General features: G+C 39.5%; 3 protein-coding genes across 3 annotated transcripts; all 3 read left to right on the top strand.

Moving 5' to 3' along the window:
• Positions 1-329: 329 nt before the first annotated feature.
• Positions 330-1,179, top strand: LOC124871020 (gamma-crystallin M2-like). The gene is made up of 3 exons (XM_047369940.1): positions 330-445; positions 537-779; positions 860-1,179. The coding sequence occupies exons 1-3, from the start codon at positions 413-415 to the stop codon at positions 1,136-1,138; spliced, it is 555 nt and encodes a 184-aa protein (XP_047225896.1). The 5' UTR covers positions 330-412; the 3' UTR covers positions 1,139-1,179.
• Positions 1,180-5,531: 4,352 nt separating this feature from the next.
• Positions 5,532-6,398, top strand: LOC124871511 (gamma-crystallin M3-like). Its single transcript, XM_047370863.1, has 3 exons — positions 5,532-5,644; positions 5,750-5,992; positions 6,083-6,398. The coding sequence occupies exons 1-3, from the start codon at positions 5,615-5,617 to the stop codon at positions 6,356-6,358; spliced, it is 549 nt and encodes a 182-aa protein (XP_047226819.1). The 5' UTR covers positions 5,532-5,614; the 3' UTR covers positions 6,359-6,398.
• Positions 6,399-17,626: 11,228 nt separating this feature from the next.
• LOC124871009 (gamma-crystallin M3-like) lies at positions 17,627-18,530 on the top strand. The gene is made up of 3 exons (XM_047369926.1): positions 17,627-17,776; positions 17,860-18,099; positions 18,197-18,530. Exons 1-3 carry the CDS (start codon positions 17,711-17,713, stop codon positions 18,473-18,475), a joined length of 585 nt encoding a protein of 194 aa, XP_047225882.1. The 5' UTR covers positions 17,627-17,710; the 3' UTR covers positions 18,476-18,530.
• Positions 18,531-18,828: the final 298 nt, after the last annotated feature.

The following is an 18,828-nucleotide window of genomic DNA, read 5'->3' as shown; positions in this document are numbered from 1 at the left end:
CAGTATATTTTTATATTTAACAGTTTTAACAGATATAAACAAATGGACCCAATTTATAAAATGTTTACTTTGTAAAACAGCAAAAACAAGAAATGGCATCATAGTTTAGATAACCACTGTGAAAACAATATGCTTCATACAAGTCATACAACGCATTCTTAACAGCCACGTGGCTCCATGTATTGTCACAAGAATCAGAATGCTGCTAGTCATAACAGAAAGACCTTTCTAAAGAAAAATAAGACAAAGAAAAAAAAACTGAATGTAACCTCTGCATTCTGTGCAGCTCTATAGTAACTTGCTTAGTTAGTAGTTCTATGAAGGGGGGACAGTTGCTCTTTACATTTCTCTGGTATAAAAGGAAAGGGTTAAACCAGGTGGGAGCAGGAGCAACAACTCATCTGCAGCCATCATGAGCAACCCCGACATGAACATGAGGGGCAAGGTAGGCAATCTTTAGGTGGAAAATATGTATTTTGTCAAATAATGTCTGTTTTTAAAATGATGTTTTTAAGGGATGATTCACTCTTTCCCAGATCATCTTCTACGAGGAGAGGAACTTCCAGGGTCGCCACTATGAGTGCATGAGCGACTGTGCTGACATGTCCTCCTACATGAGCAGGTGTCACTCCTGCAGGGTGGAGAGTGGATGCTTCATGGTCTACGACCGCCCCAACTACATGGGAAACCAGTATTTCTTCAGGAGGGGAGAGTACGCTGACTACATGAGCATGATGGGATGGAGGGACTACATCAGGTCTTGCCGTATGATTCCCATGGTGGGTTGGAAACTTTCAGGATTTATAACTGATCCGAACTGTGAAACTGAAACAAAACCTTTTTTATATTTTTTTTGCAGTACAGGGGATCCTACAGGATGAGGATCTATGAGAGAGAGAACTTCGGTGGTCAGATGCATGAGTGTATGGACGACTGTGACTCGATCATGGACCGCTACCGCATGTCTGACTGCATGTCTAGCCACGTGATGGATGGTCACTGGCTGATGTATGAGCAGCCCCACTACAGAGGCAGGATGATGTACCTGAGGCCTGGAGAGTATAGGAACTTCAGGGAGATGGGATATGGAGGCATGAGGTTCATGAGCATGAGGAGGATCATGGATTCCTGGTATTAAATACATAATGCTAATGCTGGTGAATAAAAGTATTTTTGAGATCTTTGTCAAGATTATTAAGTGAGAACCTATGACACATGATCAAAATATAATATTAACGCATTTATACTATAAACACATTTATGACCTAGATTCATACTGAAATGTAATAAAATTGGTCAACGAGAGGGAAGAGTCTAAGAATGTAAAAACTAAATAAAAAACTAAATAAGGTTTTATAAAGCTTTTTTTTTTTAAAGTCCTATACAATATTTACCTGGAAAGAAAACGGAATCAAACCCAAAGGAAATACACTTAACTATTTTAATATTACATATATGTATGTATGTATGTATGTATATACATACATAGATGCATATATATATATATATATATATAGATAGATATAGATATATATATGTATATAGATATATATCTATATATATATATATATATATATAGATATATATATCTATATATACAGGGGTTGGACAATGAAACTGAAACACCTGGTTTTAGACCACAATAATTTATTAGTATGGTGTAGGGCCTCCTTTTGCGGCCAATACAGCGTCAATTCATCTTGGGACTGACATATACAAGTCCTGCACAGTGGTCAGAGGGATTTTAAGTCATTCTTCTTGCAGGATAGTGGCCAGGTTACATGATACTGGTGGAGGAAAACGTTTCCTTACTCGCTCCTCCAAAACCCCAAAGTGGTTCAATAATATTTAGATCTGGTGACTGTGCAGGCCATGGGAGATGTTCAACTTCACTTTCATGTTCATCAAACCAATCTTTCACCTGTGTTGCTGTGTGTATTGGTGCATTGTCATCCTGATACATGGCACCGCCTTCAGGATACAATGTTTGAACCACTGGATGAACATGGTCCTCAAGAATGGTTCGGTAGTCCTTGGCAGCCCATCTAGCACAAGTATTGGGCCAAGGGAATGCCATGATATGGCAGCCCAAACCATCACTGATCCATCCCCATGCTTCACTCTGGTCATGCAACAGTCTGGGTGATACACTTTTTTGGGGCTTCTCCACACCGTAATATATATATATAAATATATATATATATATATATATATATATATATATATATATATATATATATACTGAAACACTTGTCATTTTAGTGTGGGAGCTTTCATGGCTAAATTGGACCAGCCTGGTAGCCAGTCTTCATTGATTGCACATTGCACCAGTAAGAGCAGAGTGTGAAGGTTCAATTAGCAGGGTAAGAGCACAGTTTTGCTCAAAATATTGAAATGCACACAACATTATGGGTGACATGCCAGAGTTCAAAAGAGGACACATTGTTGGTGCACATCTTGCTGGCGCATCTGTGACCAAGACAGTAAGTTTTTGTGATGTATCAAGAGCCACGGTATCCAGGGTAATGTCAGCATACCACCAAGTAGGACGATCCACATCCAACAGGATTAATTGTGGACGCAAGAGGAAGCTGTCTAAAAGGGATGTTCGAGTGCTAACCTGGATTGTATCTAAAAAACATAAAACCACGGCTGCCCAAATCATGGCAGAATTAAATGTGCACCTCAACTCTCCTGTTTCCACCAGAACTGTCCGTCGGGAGCTCCACAGGGTCAATATACACAGTTGGGCTGCTATAGCCAAACCTTTGGTCACTCATGCCAATGCCAAATGTCGGTTTCAATGGTGCAAGGAGCGCAAATCTTGGGCTGTGGACAATGTGAAACATGTATTGTTGTCTCATGAGTCCGCCTTTACAGTTTTCCCCACATCCCGGAGAGATACGGTGTGGAGAAGCCCCAAAGAAGCGTACCACCCAGACTGTTGCATGCCCAGAGTGAAGCATGGGGGTGGATCAGTGATGGTTTGGGCTGCCATATCATGGCATTCCCTTGGCCCAATACTTGTGCTAAATGGGCATGTCACTGCCAAGGATGTGCACACTTTTGCACATCAGGCCCCTGATCCCTCTGAGATAAGTCTGTAATTTATTAAATCCTCTTGATCAAGTGAAGGATTCTTAAGCAAAAGTTTAATTACAACTATCTTAAAAGCTTGTGGTACATATCCATTTACTAAGGATAGATTAATTGTATCTAAAATGGGGCTGGTTATCAGAGGGAACACTTCCTTAAATAATTTGGTTGGGATTGGCACACAAGTTGAATGTTTAGATGAAGCTAATATTTCTGATAACTCAGGAAGCTCCACAGGATCAAAACAGTCCAAACACAGATCAAGTTCTACAGTTACTTCCAATGCTGTCTCACTTACTGAGGACGAAGTAATCATGTTCGGGAGTATCCCAATGATTTTATTTTTAACAGAATCAATTTTATTTCAAAAGAATCCCATAAAGTCATTACTGCTGAGAACTTGGGGAATGGATGGCTCAACAGAGCTATGACTGTGTGTATGTTTAGCAAGTGTACTGAAAAAAATACTAGGATTATTCTTTTTCTCTTCTATTAATGACAAGAAACAAGCTGTTCTAGCTTGGATAAGTGTCGTTTTATACAACAGTAGACTATTTTTTTAGATTAAGTAGGTATCCTCTAGGTGTGTAGAGCGCAATTTTCTCTCCAGTTTTCTAACGTTGTGCTTTAAGGTACGCAGCCCTGAATTAAACCAGGTAGCCAGCCTCCTATGAATAATTGCCTTCTTTTTCAGGGGGGCTACATTGTCTAATGCACCATGCAGCGAGGAAGTAACACTATGGACAAGAGAATCAATTTGTGAAGGGGAAGAAACAAAATAATTGCCCTCCACTGTGTTTTTCTGTGATAATGGGCAAATTAAAAATGGAACAGATTCTTTAAAGGTTGTTACAGCATTGTCTAATAATGATCTACTATAATGCAATTTTCTTTCATGTGTGGGGTACTCGGTAACATTAAACTCAAAGGTTATGTTATTTATTTACACTCATTGCAATATGTCAGCACAAGGTCCAGAGAATGAAGACATAGGTGGGTAGGTTTGCTAATGTTCTGAGCAAAGCCAATTAAGTCTCGGATAGCATTAAAGGCTACATTTAAGCTAATGCTTTCAGTGTCAACATGAACGTTAAAATCCCACTATAATGACCCTATCTATATTTAACACTAAATCAGATAAGAAATGTGAAAGCTGATCTAAACATTTTTATAAAAAGTTATAAAATGAAGGTACCCATACAAACAATCTAATTTCAATGATTCCTGCTCTTTGTTTGACAATATATAACATAAACCAACGAAACATCGAGAAGTATTTTAAATCAAAATAAACAATCACACCAATTAAATGCATGCATTATGTACAGCACAGCCACTCACATCGTTTCATTGTTTTGTGTTTACATTCTATTGAGCAGTTAACCAAGACTATAACCAAGCTAGCTAAAAAAAAAAAATGAAAGGGGCAAACATGACAGAATAAGCACATAAATAGAAAATTTAAGACCACCAGAGAAAACTGAACTTCTTTAACACGGAAATCTTTCAGGTCTAAAACACAATCAAAGCCAGGCCCTTCTGACCAAGAATCATTGTTACAGCCAGACCCTTTCTTAAAGGTGATCCAGTCTTTTTATAACCAAAACAAGAGCTGTGTCCACATTTCGATGAGGTTAAAGTGGAGCCTGTTCCCGGTGTTTGTTGGACTCTTCCAGGGCTGGCCCTTCTCAATGATCCTGTTTAAGGTTTTTTATGGACAGGATCTCATCTTTGCTTTTGAAGTTCTTATTTTACGCAGCAGTTTTTTCAGGCCTAGAGCTTAAAAGAAGCATCTTCTTCATGGGCCATCCTTTTTTCTGTTTCTATATATTACCACATGTGCTTATATTCAGAACTCACAATAAATATATTGCAAACCTTGCACTTGTGCTATTGAGATTACTTTGCTATATTTGATATAAACCAGTGTTGACCCTTGCTAAAGGCTCACATACTTAAAACATAAACTCCCTTTTTTAAATAGGGGATATATATATATATATATATATATATATATATATATATATATATATATATATGCACACTTTTGTTTCATTGGTAGTTTAATTTTAATTTTGGCAAGGTCTACTTAATCGAAGTGGAAATCTTTTCTGTTGTCTTTTTGTGGGATAATTTCTGATCATGGAGAATCCACATTGGACTGAGGACTTTGGTAACCCATCAGTCATGAACTGCAGGAACTGTAGGACTTTCACATTCACTGGATCATTATGATGCCTTCACTCCAACAGGGAGGCCAAAATTAGAACTGAGACAAAAGGCTTTGTTTTAGCTTGACAAAGAATGTATTTCTGAAGTCTTCGAGGGCCCAGTCATGTGATGACACTATAGGACCAAATGCCAGTAAAGGGCTCTATACCATGCTGCTGGGTCAGGGATTTAAACAATGGGGGCCCACTGACTATGAGGGTATGGTCAGGTATAAAAACAAGGGTTAAACCAGGCAGGACAGCAGTGCAGCGGTAGCAGAAGCAATAGCAGCATCTCACCTAGAAATATGTCCACCACTGACATGAGCATGGGCAAGGTAACTTTCACAATATTTAGAATTGTGAATTTCTTAAGTATTAGATCTTTTAAAGTAAAAGTGTGCTTTTTTTTTACTTGTAACCGCTATACCTCTTTTTCATAGATCATCTTCTACGAGGACAGGAACTTCCAGGGTCGCCACTATGAGTGCATGAGCGACTGTGCTGACATGTCTTCCTACCTGAGCAGGTGTCACTCCTGCAGGGTGGAGAGTGGCTGTTTCATGGTCTACGACCGCCCCAACTACATGGGAAACCAGTACTTCATGAGAAGGGGCGAGTATGCTGACTACATGAGTATGTTCGGCTGGAGTGGTGGAATCAGGTCTTGCCGTATGATTCCCGTGGTAGGTATAAACCGAAAGACTTGATAATAACTATAATACATGTCCAGTCAAAATACAGTGCATTCATTGTGTAATTCTCTCCCCAAACAGTATAGGGGATCCTACAGGATGAGGATCTATGAGAGGGAGAACTTTGGTGGTCAAATGTATGAGATGATGGACGACTGTGACTCCATCGTGGACCGCTACCGCATGTCTGACTGCATGTCCTGCCACGTGATGGACGGTCACTGGCTGATGTATGAGCAGCCCCACTATAGAGGCAGGATGATGTACCTGAGGCCTGGAGAGTACAGGAGCTTCAGGGACATGGGATATGGAGGCATGAGGTTCATGAGCATGAAGAGGATCATGGACATGTGCTAGAAATGTTGAAAAAAACAAATAAAAAAAGACTAAATAAATACTAAGTGTGTGTCTTTGTTCTAAAATGAATGAATTAATCTCACAGAATATAACAAATGTATGGAGCTGTAATATTATTACTAGATGCAGAAATAAATCATTATATTATCCCTTTTTGCTGGACAAAGAAGGTCTGGAATGTTGAAGGATGAGCATTTTCAACAGTTTCCTAAGCCTGCTGTTAAGTATGGTGGAGGACCTATAATGGTGTGGACCCTTCTCACTTCCAAATGCCCTGGGAACATTGTTAGAGTTTATGGCTTCATGAACTCTGTGAAATACTAAAGCATTTCCACTCAAATCTGGTGGACTCCACCAGTAGACTAAAACTGGATCATAATTTGAACAACTGAATAATGGCTAAATCAACACAGAAATAGTTAATCAGACTCTAAATCAGTGTTCTTCCTTAGCCATCTCAGTCTTAAGGCCTAAATTATGTAATAAAACTTTGAGGTGAGCTGACTTGAAGGTTTTATAGTAATTAGGCCAAGAGGGATGGTCAACTTTAACTTTGGTCATCCAACTTTGATGAAATGCTGTTCTATTAATGAAAGAAGGTTGTACAAAGTATAGTATGAACAGCAGGAGTGCCAATAATTGTGGCACTGCTTATTTTGTACTAACAAAGGCTTAATGTGGGATTATTATTCCCCACTGATTGAACGTACTCAAATTAAAGGCAAGACGGTCCTTGTCTTCAGTCTTGTCAAGAAGTTTGCATCTTCTCTCTATATGCATGCACAGTTTCTCTCTGAGTACTGCAGCTTCCTCCTACAGCACCAAAACATACATGTAAGTTTAATTTGTTACTTTAAATTTCTTTTAGTGTGTGTGCATGTATGTCTAAGGGAGGTTGAGCTGTAATGTACTGGCAACCGGTCCTGAGTGTACTCTGCCTCTACTCCACTGACCATTGGTATAGGCACCAGCCTCCACTTGACCCTGCATAGATAAGGATTTATTGGAAATAGATGGAATATGCTGCTGAAATAAGAAATAACAAACAATCCGGACCTCAAGAACATTATTTAAAGGATTACATGTCTTTACCAGGGGTTGCAATAAGTGTGGGTGGCATGGTGCAGTTTTTCAAAGGACCCAAATGCAGAGTAGAGCGGAGTTCAGTTTGAAATATTTTTTTATGAAAAACAAGGAAACTTACAAAACAGGTAATGAATACCGAGATGAGAAAGGTGGCACTGGAAATCCATGGAGCAACAAAGAGGCATGAAGATTAACGCAGGGATCCAGTGGAGAACAAAGAGAACTGATGAGTATATATACGCTGAGGCAGGGGTAGAGAAATGACAGGCATACCAGGAAAGCTGATCAGAGCCAATGTAGATCAGATGAGGAGGCAGGGAAGCTGAGCGGGGTTAATACCAGGGAAGCTGAGCTAGCACACAAAGAGAAAAACAATCAAAGAAGAAAGGTAAACAGAGAAGTAACAGAAGTAACATTAAGGACCCAGAGAACAGAACAAAGTACAAGAATAAACTAGTAACTAAACACAAAGGAAAGAACCATGACAGTAGAGGGCACTTTACACAGTGCCACATGGTCTCAGTAAAAGACAAACTGGCTTATTTAAGGCTTTAACCTGCAAGGCCCCTTTCAGAGAGCACGATTAGTGAAAACTCAGAATAGGTTCAAGGATAAGTTTGGGGAAAACATGTAGTCCGGATCTGGAGTCATTTTCCATAAATTGTAAACCGTTTTATTCACCGAGAGAGTTTTTCTCGTTTATAATAATCGGCTCATATTTTCCACCGCATGGCTGCACTTCTGCCGCGGAAAAACATCTTGCTGAGCTGATTACAGACACGGAGAAAAAATACACGGACTCTTTCATCATAATACTGGGAGATTTTAACAGCGCTAACCACTATAATGAGCTGCCCAAATACAGACAGCATATTAAGTGTCCCACCAGAGATAAAAACACACTGGACCACTGTTACACAGCTTTAAAGGACTCATATCATGCTGTTATCAGGTCTGCTCTGGGTTTTTCGGATCATTGTCTAATCCACCTCATCCCAACCTGCAGACAGAGACTAAGAGCTTCCAAACCCAAGGTTCACACTGTTAAAAAGTTGACTAAGGAATCAAAGCAGATGCTACAAGCCTGCTTTGAATGCACAGACTGGACTGTTTTTGAAACCTCAGCCACTGACCTAAACCAACTAACTGATGTGGTGACATCATATATCAGTTTCTGTGAGGACATGTGTGTGCAGACCAAGACCTTCTGCACCTTTGGGAACAACAAGCCATGGTTTACTCCACATCTCAGGAATCTGCGCAGGGAAAAGGAAGAAGCTCACAGCAGTGGAGATTGGGCGCGGTACAGGCAGGCCAGGAACAGACTAACAAAGTAGATCAAAGAAGCCAAGAGAAACTACAGTGAGAAGCTGAAAAACAGCCTTTCTACTGGTGACACTTCGGCTGTATGGACTGGTCTGAGAAACCTGACTGCCTACAGGAGCCCCCCCACCTTCCTGAACAGAGTCCTCGCCTGGCCAACCGTCTGAATGGCTTCTACTGCCGACATGACAGGAAGCCATTCACACCTCAAACCATCTCCTCTACATCCCATTCAGGAATAAATTACTCCCATAAATCAACCAACCCCCTACCTTCAGATCCTCTGCCTGCACTAAAGATCTCCGAGGAAGATGTAAACAGGCTCTTTCAGCGCATAAAAACAAAGAAAGCTGGAGGACCTGATAACGTCTCCCCGTCATGCCTGAAAGCCTGTGCACATCAACTCGCTCCGATCTTCACACGGATCTTCAACAAATCACTGAAGAAGTGTGAGGTCTCCTCCTGCCTCAAATTATCCACAATCATCCCGGTTCCCAAGAAACCCACCATCCTAGGATTAAATGACTACAGGCCTGTAGCCCTGACGTCTGTGGTCATGAAATCCTTTGAGCGGCTGGGGTTGAAGCACCTGAAAGACATCACAGGCCCCCTGCTGGACCCCCTGCAGTTTGCTTACCGAGCAAACAGGTCGGCAGGTGATGCTGTTAACTTAGGTCTACACTTCATCCTGCAACACCTCGACCACCCAGGGACAGGATCCTGTTTGTACACTTCAGCTCGGCCTTAAACTCCATCATACCAGACATCCTCCACCAGAAGTTCACCCAACTCAATGTCCCAGCCTCCACCTGTCAGTGGATCAACAGCTTCCTGACGGACCGACAGCAGCAGGTGAGACTAGGGAGCATCTTCTCCCGAACCAGATCAATAAGTACTGGTGCCTCCCAGGGGTGTGTTCTATTCCCACTCCTCTTCTCCCTGTACACAAATGACTGCACCTCATCGGACTCGTCCGTGAAACTCCTTAAGTTTGCAGATGACACCACTGTCATCGGACTGATCCAGGACGGTGATGAGTCTGCATACAGACAGCAGGTGGATTGGCTGGTCCACTGGTGCGGTCAGAACTACCTTGAACTCTACCCAGTCAAGACTGTGGAAATGGTGGTGGACCTTCGGAGAACAACACCCCCATACACCCCCCTCACCATTCTCAACAACACTGTATCGGCCGTGGACCACTTCAGGTTCTTAGGAACCACCATCTCTGAGGACCTGAGATGGTCTTCACACATAGACACTGTTCGAAAGAAGGACCAGCAGAGACTGTACTTCTTGAGGCAACTGAAGAAGTTCAACCTTCCACAGGAGCTGCTGGTCATCTTCTACACTGCCATCATTCAGTCTGTCCTGTCTTCATCCATCTCAGTGTGGTTTGGCTCATCCACAAAACAGGACAAGTCCAGACTGCAACAAATAATCAGGAATGCAGAGAGAATAATCAGGACTGACCTTCCCTCCATCCAGGACTTATACAGGTCTAGGTTCAGGAAAAGAGCTGCTAAAATCTCTGCAGACCCCTCACACCCTGCACATAAATTGTTCAGAGCTTTACACAGTAAAATGAGCAGTGTTAATTTAACACTTAAAGAGTCAATTTCAACACTGAGCTGGTGAACATATGGTCCTGCCCTGTACAGTGTTAAAGTTACACTCCTCTCAGTGTTATGTTTTCAAAGTTGATTTTACACTGATTAGAGTTAAATTGAGTTATAGAGTAAAAATCATTTAACACTCACAATTGTTAATATACTTTTACTCTGTAAGATAAACAACACTCCTAGTGTTAGTTAAATATGACACTGCTACTTTTTAAGTATTCTAAATAATCTACATTTTTTATTCTCAAGTGTAAAATCTATGTAACACTCGTTAATTAAATTTTACTCAAAACAATGTTGGTCTGTAACTAAACCAGTGTCAAAAAATTTACTCAATTATATATGGTTTTATTATAAACCTATTAATATTTTTTACCAATATACTGCCAAACATTTGCAAAAATATAGGACAAAAAAAACAAAACATTATCTTCCTCGCCAAAAATAAATTGCACTTAGGCTTCAGCATTTTTAGCTATACAACTTTATTACTTTGAAGAACTTGACAACATTAGTTGCATTTTTAACAAAGTATACAATTTTTGTATTCTTTCAGATAACAGATAGTCCTTTGAAGTCAAACATTCAATAATCAACTGCAACCACCAATCTTTTGGAATTAACACATTTTACAATTCTAACTTTCAGAAGTGAAATACATTAAGGTGCAAGATCATCTTGAGAAGATAACCACAAAAAGTGACTAACACCAAATAAAATTTCAAAGATCGCAAGGTTTTAAAAATAAAACTAATGTAAAGTAGGTACATTAATTGGTTATTTTGCTGTGACCTATATTGCCTCTTAGGTTGTTGCCATGTTACATTTGAAAAACTCCATCTTCAATTTTGACAACAGTAATTAAAATATTTAAATCTAATGACTAAATTACTAAAATGACTGATCAAGGCTGCATTAAATGACAATATGGAACAATGAAAAGAGAGGAATCTTGTGCACCATATGACCTGGTTTCTTGATCAGTGCTGATTCAACCAACTATTGACAGACAAAAAATATGTATTTTTTGCATTTTAAGGATGACACAAAATCATATTATTTTTCATCATTTTATCATCATGGCAGAAAAAAAAAGACCTGTTTTGAAGTTGTATCCATCCATTTTATTTTCTGCTGTTTACTGGGAGGACTGTCATTCTCATTGTGAATGGGATTAACAGAGCTGCAAGGTGCAAGATCAAGGATGACTGTATCATCAGTCACAACGTGAAAATTCTGGTGCTGAATGTGTTGCAGTTTGATACACTGAGAAAATGATGTTTCCAGAGTCCGGTGAGTTGATGTTTACCCCTGAGAACAGCTGGACAAAGTTCTCTCCTTAGAAGCTAGAAGTCACCAGAAAAAAAGTATAAAAAATGAATAAGTGAAATCCTTTGCACTGGTTGTCAGCCCAAAGTTTCATAGTGCTTTGGTAATAGTCAAAATGCAACATTCAGAAGGAACTTGGAATCAAGAAAAATCAAGCTTACCATTGCCAAATGTGATGGTCAATATGCCAGTACTGGGCTGACGCACTAGTTCCTCAAATATTTCTGCATCCACCTCAGTTCCTGTGTCATCAAACACTGTGCTGCGCTCAACGACAGGTGGAATGGAGAACTTCATGAAAGCTAGGGAGAAAACAACACATTTAAATTATCACTGAAATATTTCAAATTTAGGATTTGCACTATCAGTTAACAAAACAAGACAGTGGTGAATAAAACCCAGAATGATTAGTTGAGAATCAACATTAAACTTAACCCATTTCAATTTTTATTATAAAACAGTTTTTGTACAGAAATATGGAAAAAGGCTCTCTGTGCTTATACAGATAAATTTATTGCTCACTTCTACTTGGGTTCACTCAAGATGCAGACTGTAAAGAGCAGGACTGGCATACATCTAAACATCTTCAACCAAAATGTTGAACAGTCTTTCATTCACAATCACTGCTTACCAGCATTCAAGAATTCTTCCAGGCTTGCTTCACTGATCTTCACATACTTCTGTTCCATATCTATTTTTGTTTTAATAAGCATCATGTTTTCTACAAATTAAAAAAAAAATTCAAATGGAAATTTCGAACTAAATAAACAAATGTAAATTATTATTTTGATCTTTAACCTAACAGTCTAAAATAAAATCTATAATCGATATACCACAACAAACAAGGCAAAGATGAAACCTTAAACAAAAAAATATATGGTTTTTCCATACATTTTGGAGTGAATTACCCATACCAAATTACCAGCGGATTGCAACACTCTTTCCTGCTTATGACAGGTGTACGCAGAAATATAACTGATGATTGGATATATGAAGGCCACAACGTCTTGCACAACCCTCACGACTAGAATCTCTGTTTAGGTAGACAATTAATAAAAATGTAGCATAAGGAATCTATCAGAACCTAACGGTGTAATGTGTATTATAAAAATAATTATACAATGAGAAAGATAAATGTATCATGACCAAACACTGGATGTTTAAAGTAAAAAGTTTCTTAAATCAGTTTTACAACTACAATTACAGGCTACCTTAATTTTGGTCTCCATATGTATGAATTACAGGTCCTTCTCAAAATATTAGCATATTGTGATAAAGTTCATTATTTTCCATAATGTCATGATGAAAATTTAACATTCATATATTTTAGATTCATTGCACACTAACTGAAATATTTCAGGTCTTTTATTGTCTCAATACGGATGATTTTGGCATACAGCTCATAAAAACCCAAAATTCCTATCTCACAAAATTAGCATATTTCATCCGACCAATAAAAGAAAAGTGTTTTTAATACAAAAAACGTCAACCTTCAAATAATCATGTACAATTATGCACTCAATACTTGGTCGGGAATCCTTTGGCAGAAATGACTGCTTTAATGCGGCGTGGCATGGAGGCAATCAGCCTGTGGCACTGCTGAGGTCTTATGGAGGCCCAGGATGCTTCGATAGCGGCCTTTAGCTCATCCAGAGTGTTGGGTCTCGAGTCTTTCAACGTTCTCTTCACAATATCCCACAGATTCTCTATGGGGTTCAGGTCAGGAGAGTTGGCAGGCCAATTGAGCACAGTGATACCATGGTCAGTAAACCATTTACCAGTGGTTTTGGCACTGTGAGCAGGTGCCAGGTCGTGCTGAAAAATGAAATCTTCATCTCCATAAAGCTTTTCAGCAGATGGAAGCATGAAGTGCTCCAAAATCTCCTGATAGCAAGCTGCATTGACCCTGCCCTTGATAAAACACAGTGGACCAACACCAGCAGCTGACACGGCACCCCAGACCATCACTGACTGTGGGTACTTGACACTGGACTTTTGGCATTTTGGTATTTCCTTCTCCCCAGTCTTCCTCCAGACTCTGGCACCTTGATTTCCGAATGACATGCAGAATTTGCTTTCATCCGAAAAAAGTACTTTGGACCACTGAGCAACAGTCCAGTGCTGCTTCTCTGTAGCCCAGGTCGGGCGCTTCTGCCGCTGTTTCTGGTTCAAAAGTGGCTTGACCTGGGGAATGCGGCACCTGTAGCCCATTTCCTGCACACGCCTGTGCACGGTGGCTCTGGATGTTTCTACTCCAGACTCAGTCCACTGCTTCCACAGGTCCCCCAAGGTCTGGAATCGGCTCTTCTCCACAATCTTTCTCAGGGTCCGGTCACCTCTTCTCGTTGTGCAGCGTTTTCTGCCACACTTTTTCCTTCCCACAGACTTCCCACTGAGGTGCCTTGATACAGCACTCTGGGAACAGCCTATTCGTTCAGAAATGTCTTTCTGTGTCTTACCCTCTTGCTTGAGGGTGTCAATAATGGCCTTCTGGACTGCAGTCAGGTCGGCAGTCTTACCCATGATTGGGGTTTTGAGTGATGAACCAGGCTGGGAGTTTTAAAGGCCTCAGGAATCTTTTGCAGGTGTTTAAAGTTAACTCGTTGATTCAGATGATTAGGTTCATAGCTCGTTTAGAGACCCTTTTAATGATATGCTAATTTTGTGAGATAGGAATTTTGGGTTTTCATGAGCTGTATTCCACAATCATCCGTATTAAGACAATAAAACACCATAAAAGACCTGAAATATTTCAGTTAGTGTGCAATGAATCTAAAATATATGAATGTTAAATTTTCATCATGACATTATGGAAAATAATGTCATGATGAAAGAGCACTGTTCACTAAAACCAGCTGCCACAGAGACAGTTTCTTCCCCCAGGCTGTTTCTCTGTTGAACATTCAATGGACTACAAAACAACAACATACTGATGTTGCAAATGCACCTTTTTATTTATATATGTGTATATTGTACATTGTAAATATGTATATTCTGTAATGCAAGAACAAAACCAAAGAGCAAAGTGTACCGGAGTCAAATTCCTTGTTTGTATGTACAAACTTGGCAATAAAGCTGATTCTGATTCTGAAGTTTGTGCATACCCAGGGTTTTCGGTTTCAGTAAGCCAGGTATCCATTAGCCTTTGTCACGTTACCTCTGCAACTTACTTCGTGAACCAAACCTCGTCGGTTGCAGGGTTTATTGAACTAATTCTGGGTTTGATCTACTTTTTAGCAGAGCCCCGACACAAGGAAAATGTCAGAAATGGTGTGATCTTTTCTGGAGATGCAAGTAAACGTTCAAGCACAAATACTCCCCATCAGGAGAGGGTGCAATTAGATGTCCTATTATTTTCTGGATAAATATATTTTTGAGCCTTACCGTATTTCGCCACAGTAAATAATTTATCTCAATAATATTCACAGCCTGCCTATCGCTCGTATGACACAACAACTGCACTTTGTTTTCATGCCAACAGCATCTTTCTGTAGAACATAGGTGATGTGGAAAATCCTTCAAAGGCACATATATGTCATAATGCCAGGAATGTTACTGTTGCCCTTAAACTGTTACTGTACAGCAGAGGTGCCCATGATGCTGATCTCAAACATCTGATGAAGTCAGATTGTGTTCCTTAGCAGAGTGGGGTTTGATCACTGACAGAGACTGTAGTGTATTTCTGTTTTATGTTTTTATCATCAGGTACAAATAACTTAGGTTTAGTTAAAATTTATTTTTAAATGGAGCTTTTAGAAATGAGCGGCCAGCCTATATTCACTGCTCCTTCAATAAATAAAGGAGATCATGTGTTATTTGTTGTATATTATATATTATATTGCACAGTTTTTACATTGATGCTGTCACCAATGTCAGCTGACTGTGCTGCACCTCTAATTTAATTAATCGGAGTATGCTTTGTTGACAACTCACAGTATGTTCAAAAATAAATGTAATTTATCCTGAGGTTTATTCCCCTTTACTATACAGCCTGATTGTTTTTCCTGTTTGCTTCGTATAGCTTTTACTCTGGTAACTTCTTCATAGGTTTAAGTGATGTATGAACATGTACGCTTTCATTGCCTTTTGCTTTGTTGCTGACACCCCTATATTTCCCCACTGTGGGACAATAAATTATTTTCTATTCTATTTTATTCAGTATTAAATTCCCTTAATTAATACACATGTAGCTCACATAGCAGCTAATTGTGGTTTTGTACTGTGAAGATCATATGTGATGCAGCCACACATCAGCAATGTTGAAGCCAAGTGGCCTGGCTCTGTGCATGACATATTTTTTGTGAGTTGACATGGAGTGCTAGGCATGCCTGTGATTAGTTGCCTGTGAAATGTAGTCACCTTACCCACATTTGACTGATGCTCCAGCAGCTGCAGTTTTAGGTATTCCTTTCTTAATCTAATGCTTCTCTGTTTTCTTGTAATGACACGTTGTACAGCTGTTTCACGGGGAACGTTAGAGACAGAAAAATAACTCAATTGCAGTTGCATGTCTACTCTTTTTCATATTAAGCAATGAACCAACCTTTAGGTTCTCACACATCAGTAATTGCATATGTTGAATATAGCCAGTGAATGCTGTATAATTGGACATAACAATAGCTGACCTGATTTAACTGTATTTTTATATTTGTTGTTGATATGCTGCCCTGTTCTTTTTGTGCATGTTGGGTTGCACCTTGACACACATTTTTACACACACACAGATTTTATTTTTTGTTTGGGACGTTAAAAATGTGCGGGGTCGATATATAAGAGAAATAAAAGATCTCACCATTTTTTACACTTTGTTTGTTCCAGATCTCATCAAAAAAGTAGACCAAACCCAGGATTAATTCAAAAAACCCTGCAACCGACCAGGGTTGGTTCACGAAGTAAGTTGCAGGGGTAACTTGACACGGTAATGGATACCCGGCTTACTGAAACCGAAAACCTTGGGTATGCACAAACGTATCCTTGAACGATTAGTTCAATAAACCCTGCTACCGAGCAGGATTGGATAACAGCTACCTGGCTTTTTGAAATTGAAAACCCAGGCTATGCACATACTTATCCCATAATTTATCGGTGCAATACAGTACTCAAATTAAACAGTATAAACCAGAGCACCAAGAAAAAAGCGTGCCAAAATAAGAAGAGCATACAAAACCAACATAGAAGGACCCATTCAAGAACTGAACTGAAAGGCTTACTGGGTTTCAGCAACAGGAACCCTTGCATTGATAAACGTTATAAATCCTTATAAAACTAGATCCAGAACATTGATTCTGACTACTCTGCTGACATTAATTAAAAACTTTTCTTCTCCCAGTTTCTGCATTATGGATTCTGCAGCAATGTAGAATAACTTTTAATAGCTTTTAGTTGCTGCTGCTAATTTGCCATGAACAGACAGACTTAAAAAGTAAATTTCATTAACTTAGAAATGCAATTTGCATTGTCAACTGTACAATCTGTTGTCGCAACCAGACACGGCACTGTTCAACCAGGGAGGTAGAACATTTAGGCATGCAGGTTTTTGTTCCATTGGGAACAATATCCAACTGTAATCAGCTCATAGTACAAAAGAAAATTATATTAATATTAAAAGTAATATTAGAGTGAATTTATAGTGAATGTGTCCTATTTTAACAAGCTGTAAATATATACAGGCTTCTGAAAATTTCAATCAAACGCATAAATAATTCAGGTTCATTGCTTCTCATTCATATAATTTAATATGACATTTTAAAGTTTCAAAGAAAGATGCTGCTGTGGAAAACACACTATCATTCAGTAGCAAAGACAATATAAAATGGGGCCTCCACTCACAAATGCAGCCACTGCAAATCACGATCGATTAAAGGTCTCTTTGAACTGAACCGAACAGGGGTGGAGGGGCAGCTGCTGCTTCATGTTGCTCTGTCAGGAATTTGAACAAAGGGGTCATTTATCCTTTTGGATGCAAAGTCAGGTATAAAAGCAGCAGGAGCACATGGATAAAATTGGGCAGTCATTTGCATCCAAAACAGTTGCCAGTATAGCCATGACCATGGGCAAGGTGTGTTCTCTTTATGTTTGCACTTAATGTTTAGAACTGTGGACTAAGTGTGACGCCATAAAGAATTTTGTTTGTCTTCTCAGATCATCTTCTACGAGGAAAGGAACTTCCAGGGTCGCTCCTATGAGACCAGCAGCGACTGTGCTGACATGTCCTCCCACCTGAGCAGGTGTCACTCCTGCAGAGTGGAGAGCGGCTGCTTCATGGTCTACGACCACACAAACTTCATGGGAAACCAGTTCTTTGTGAGGAGAGGAGAGTACTCTGACTATCAGCGCATGGGCATGAGCGATTGTATTAGGTCTTCCCGTATGATCCCCATGGTATGGAAGCTTAAATATACAGGAGAACCTGGAAAAAAGTAAGGTGATATTTGAAAACAGATTGCTGTGATGAATGTGTCTTTATTTTGATATACAGCACAGAGGCCAGTTCAGGATGAGGATCTATGAGAGGGAGGACTTTGGTGGTCAGATGCATGAGCTGATGGACGACTGTGACTCCATTGTGGACCGCTACCGCATGTCTGACTGCATGTCCTGCCATGTGATGGACGGTCACTGGCTGATATATGAGCAGCCCAACTACAGAGGCAGGATGATGTACCTGAGGCCTGGAGAGTACAGGAGCTTCAAGGAGATGGGAATGAGTGGGATGAGGTTCATGAGCATGAGGAGGATCATGGATTCCTGTTATTAGACCTGTTCAATGTTACAACACAAGCTTTCAAATAAAATGTGGCGATTCTCTTTTATATTAGTTTCTTCATTAACTGAAAATTATCTTTTACTATTTCACCATTGTGAAAACAAACTTGTTTGCTCAGACAGATTAAACAGTGTTAGTTAGAACTAAAGAAACAGAACGCAATTTCCTTTCTTACGATAAATCTGTCAGAATAATCAAACCATAATTTATCCATTTTCATCAGTGTACTTTTAACAAATAAATTTAAATAAATGCTTCTTTAAATTTGAATACATTGTAAAAAAAATTTATGATTGTGTAATTATAAAAATGTGTAATTATAATATGCAAAAAGGAAGTAGTCT

Source organism: Girardinichthys multiradiatus, chromosome 7 (genome assembly GCF_021462225.1).
Source record: "Girardinichthys multiradiatus isolate DD_20200921_A chromosome 7, DD_fGirMul_XY1, whole genome shotgun sequence".
NCBI classification, from domain to species: domain Eukaryota; kingdom Metazoa; phylum Chordata; class Actinopteri; order Cyprinodontiformes; family Goodeidae; genus Girardinichthys; species Girardinichthys multiradiatus.
Note: the sequence above shows the minus strand (reverse complement) of the source record. Positions and strands in the feature narration are given on the sequence as shown.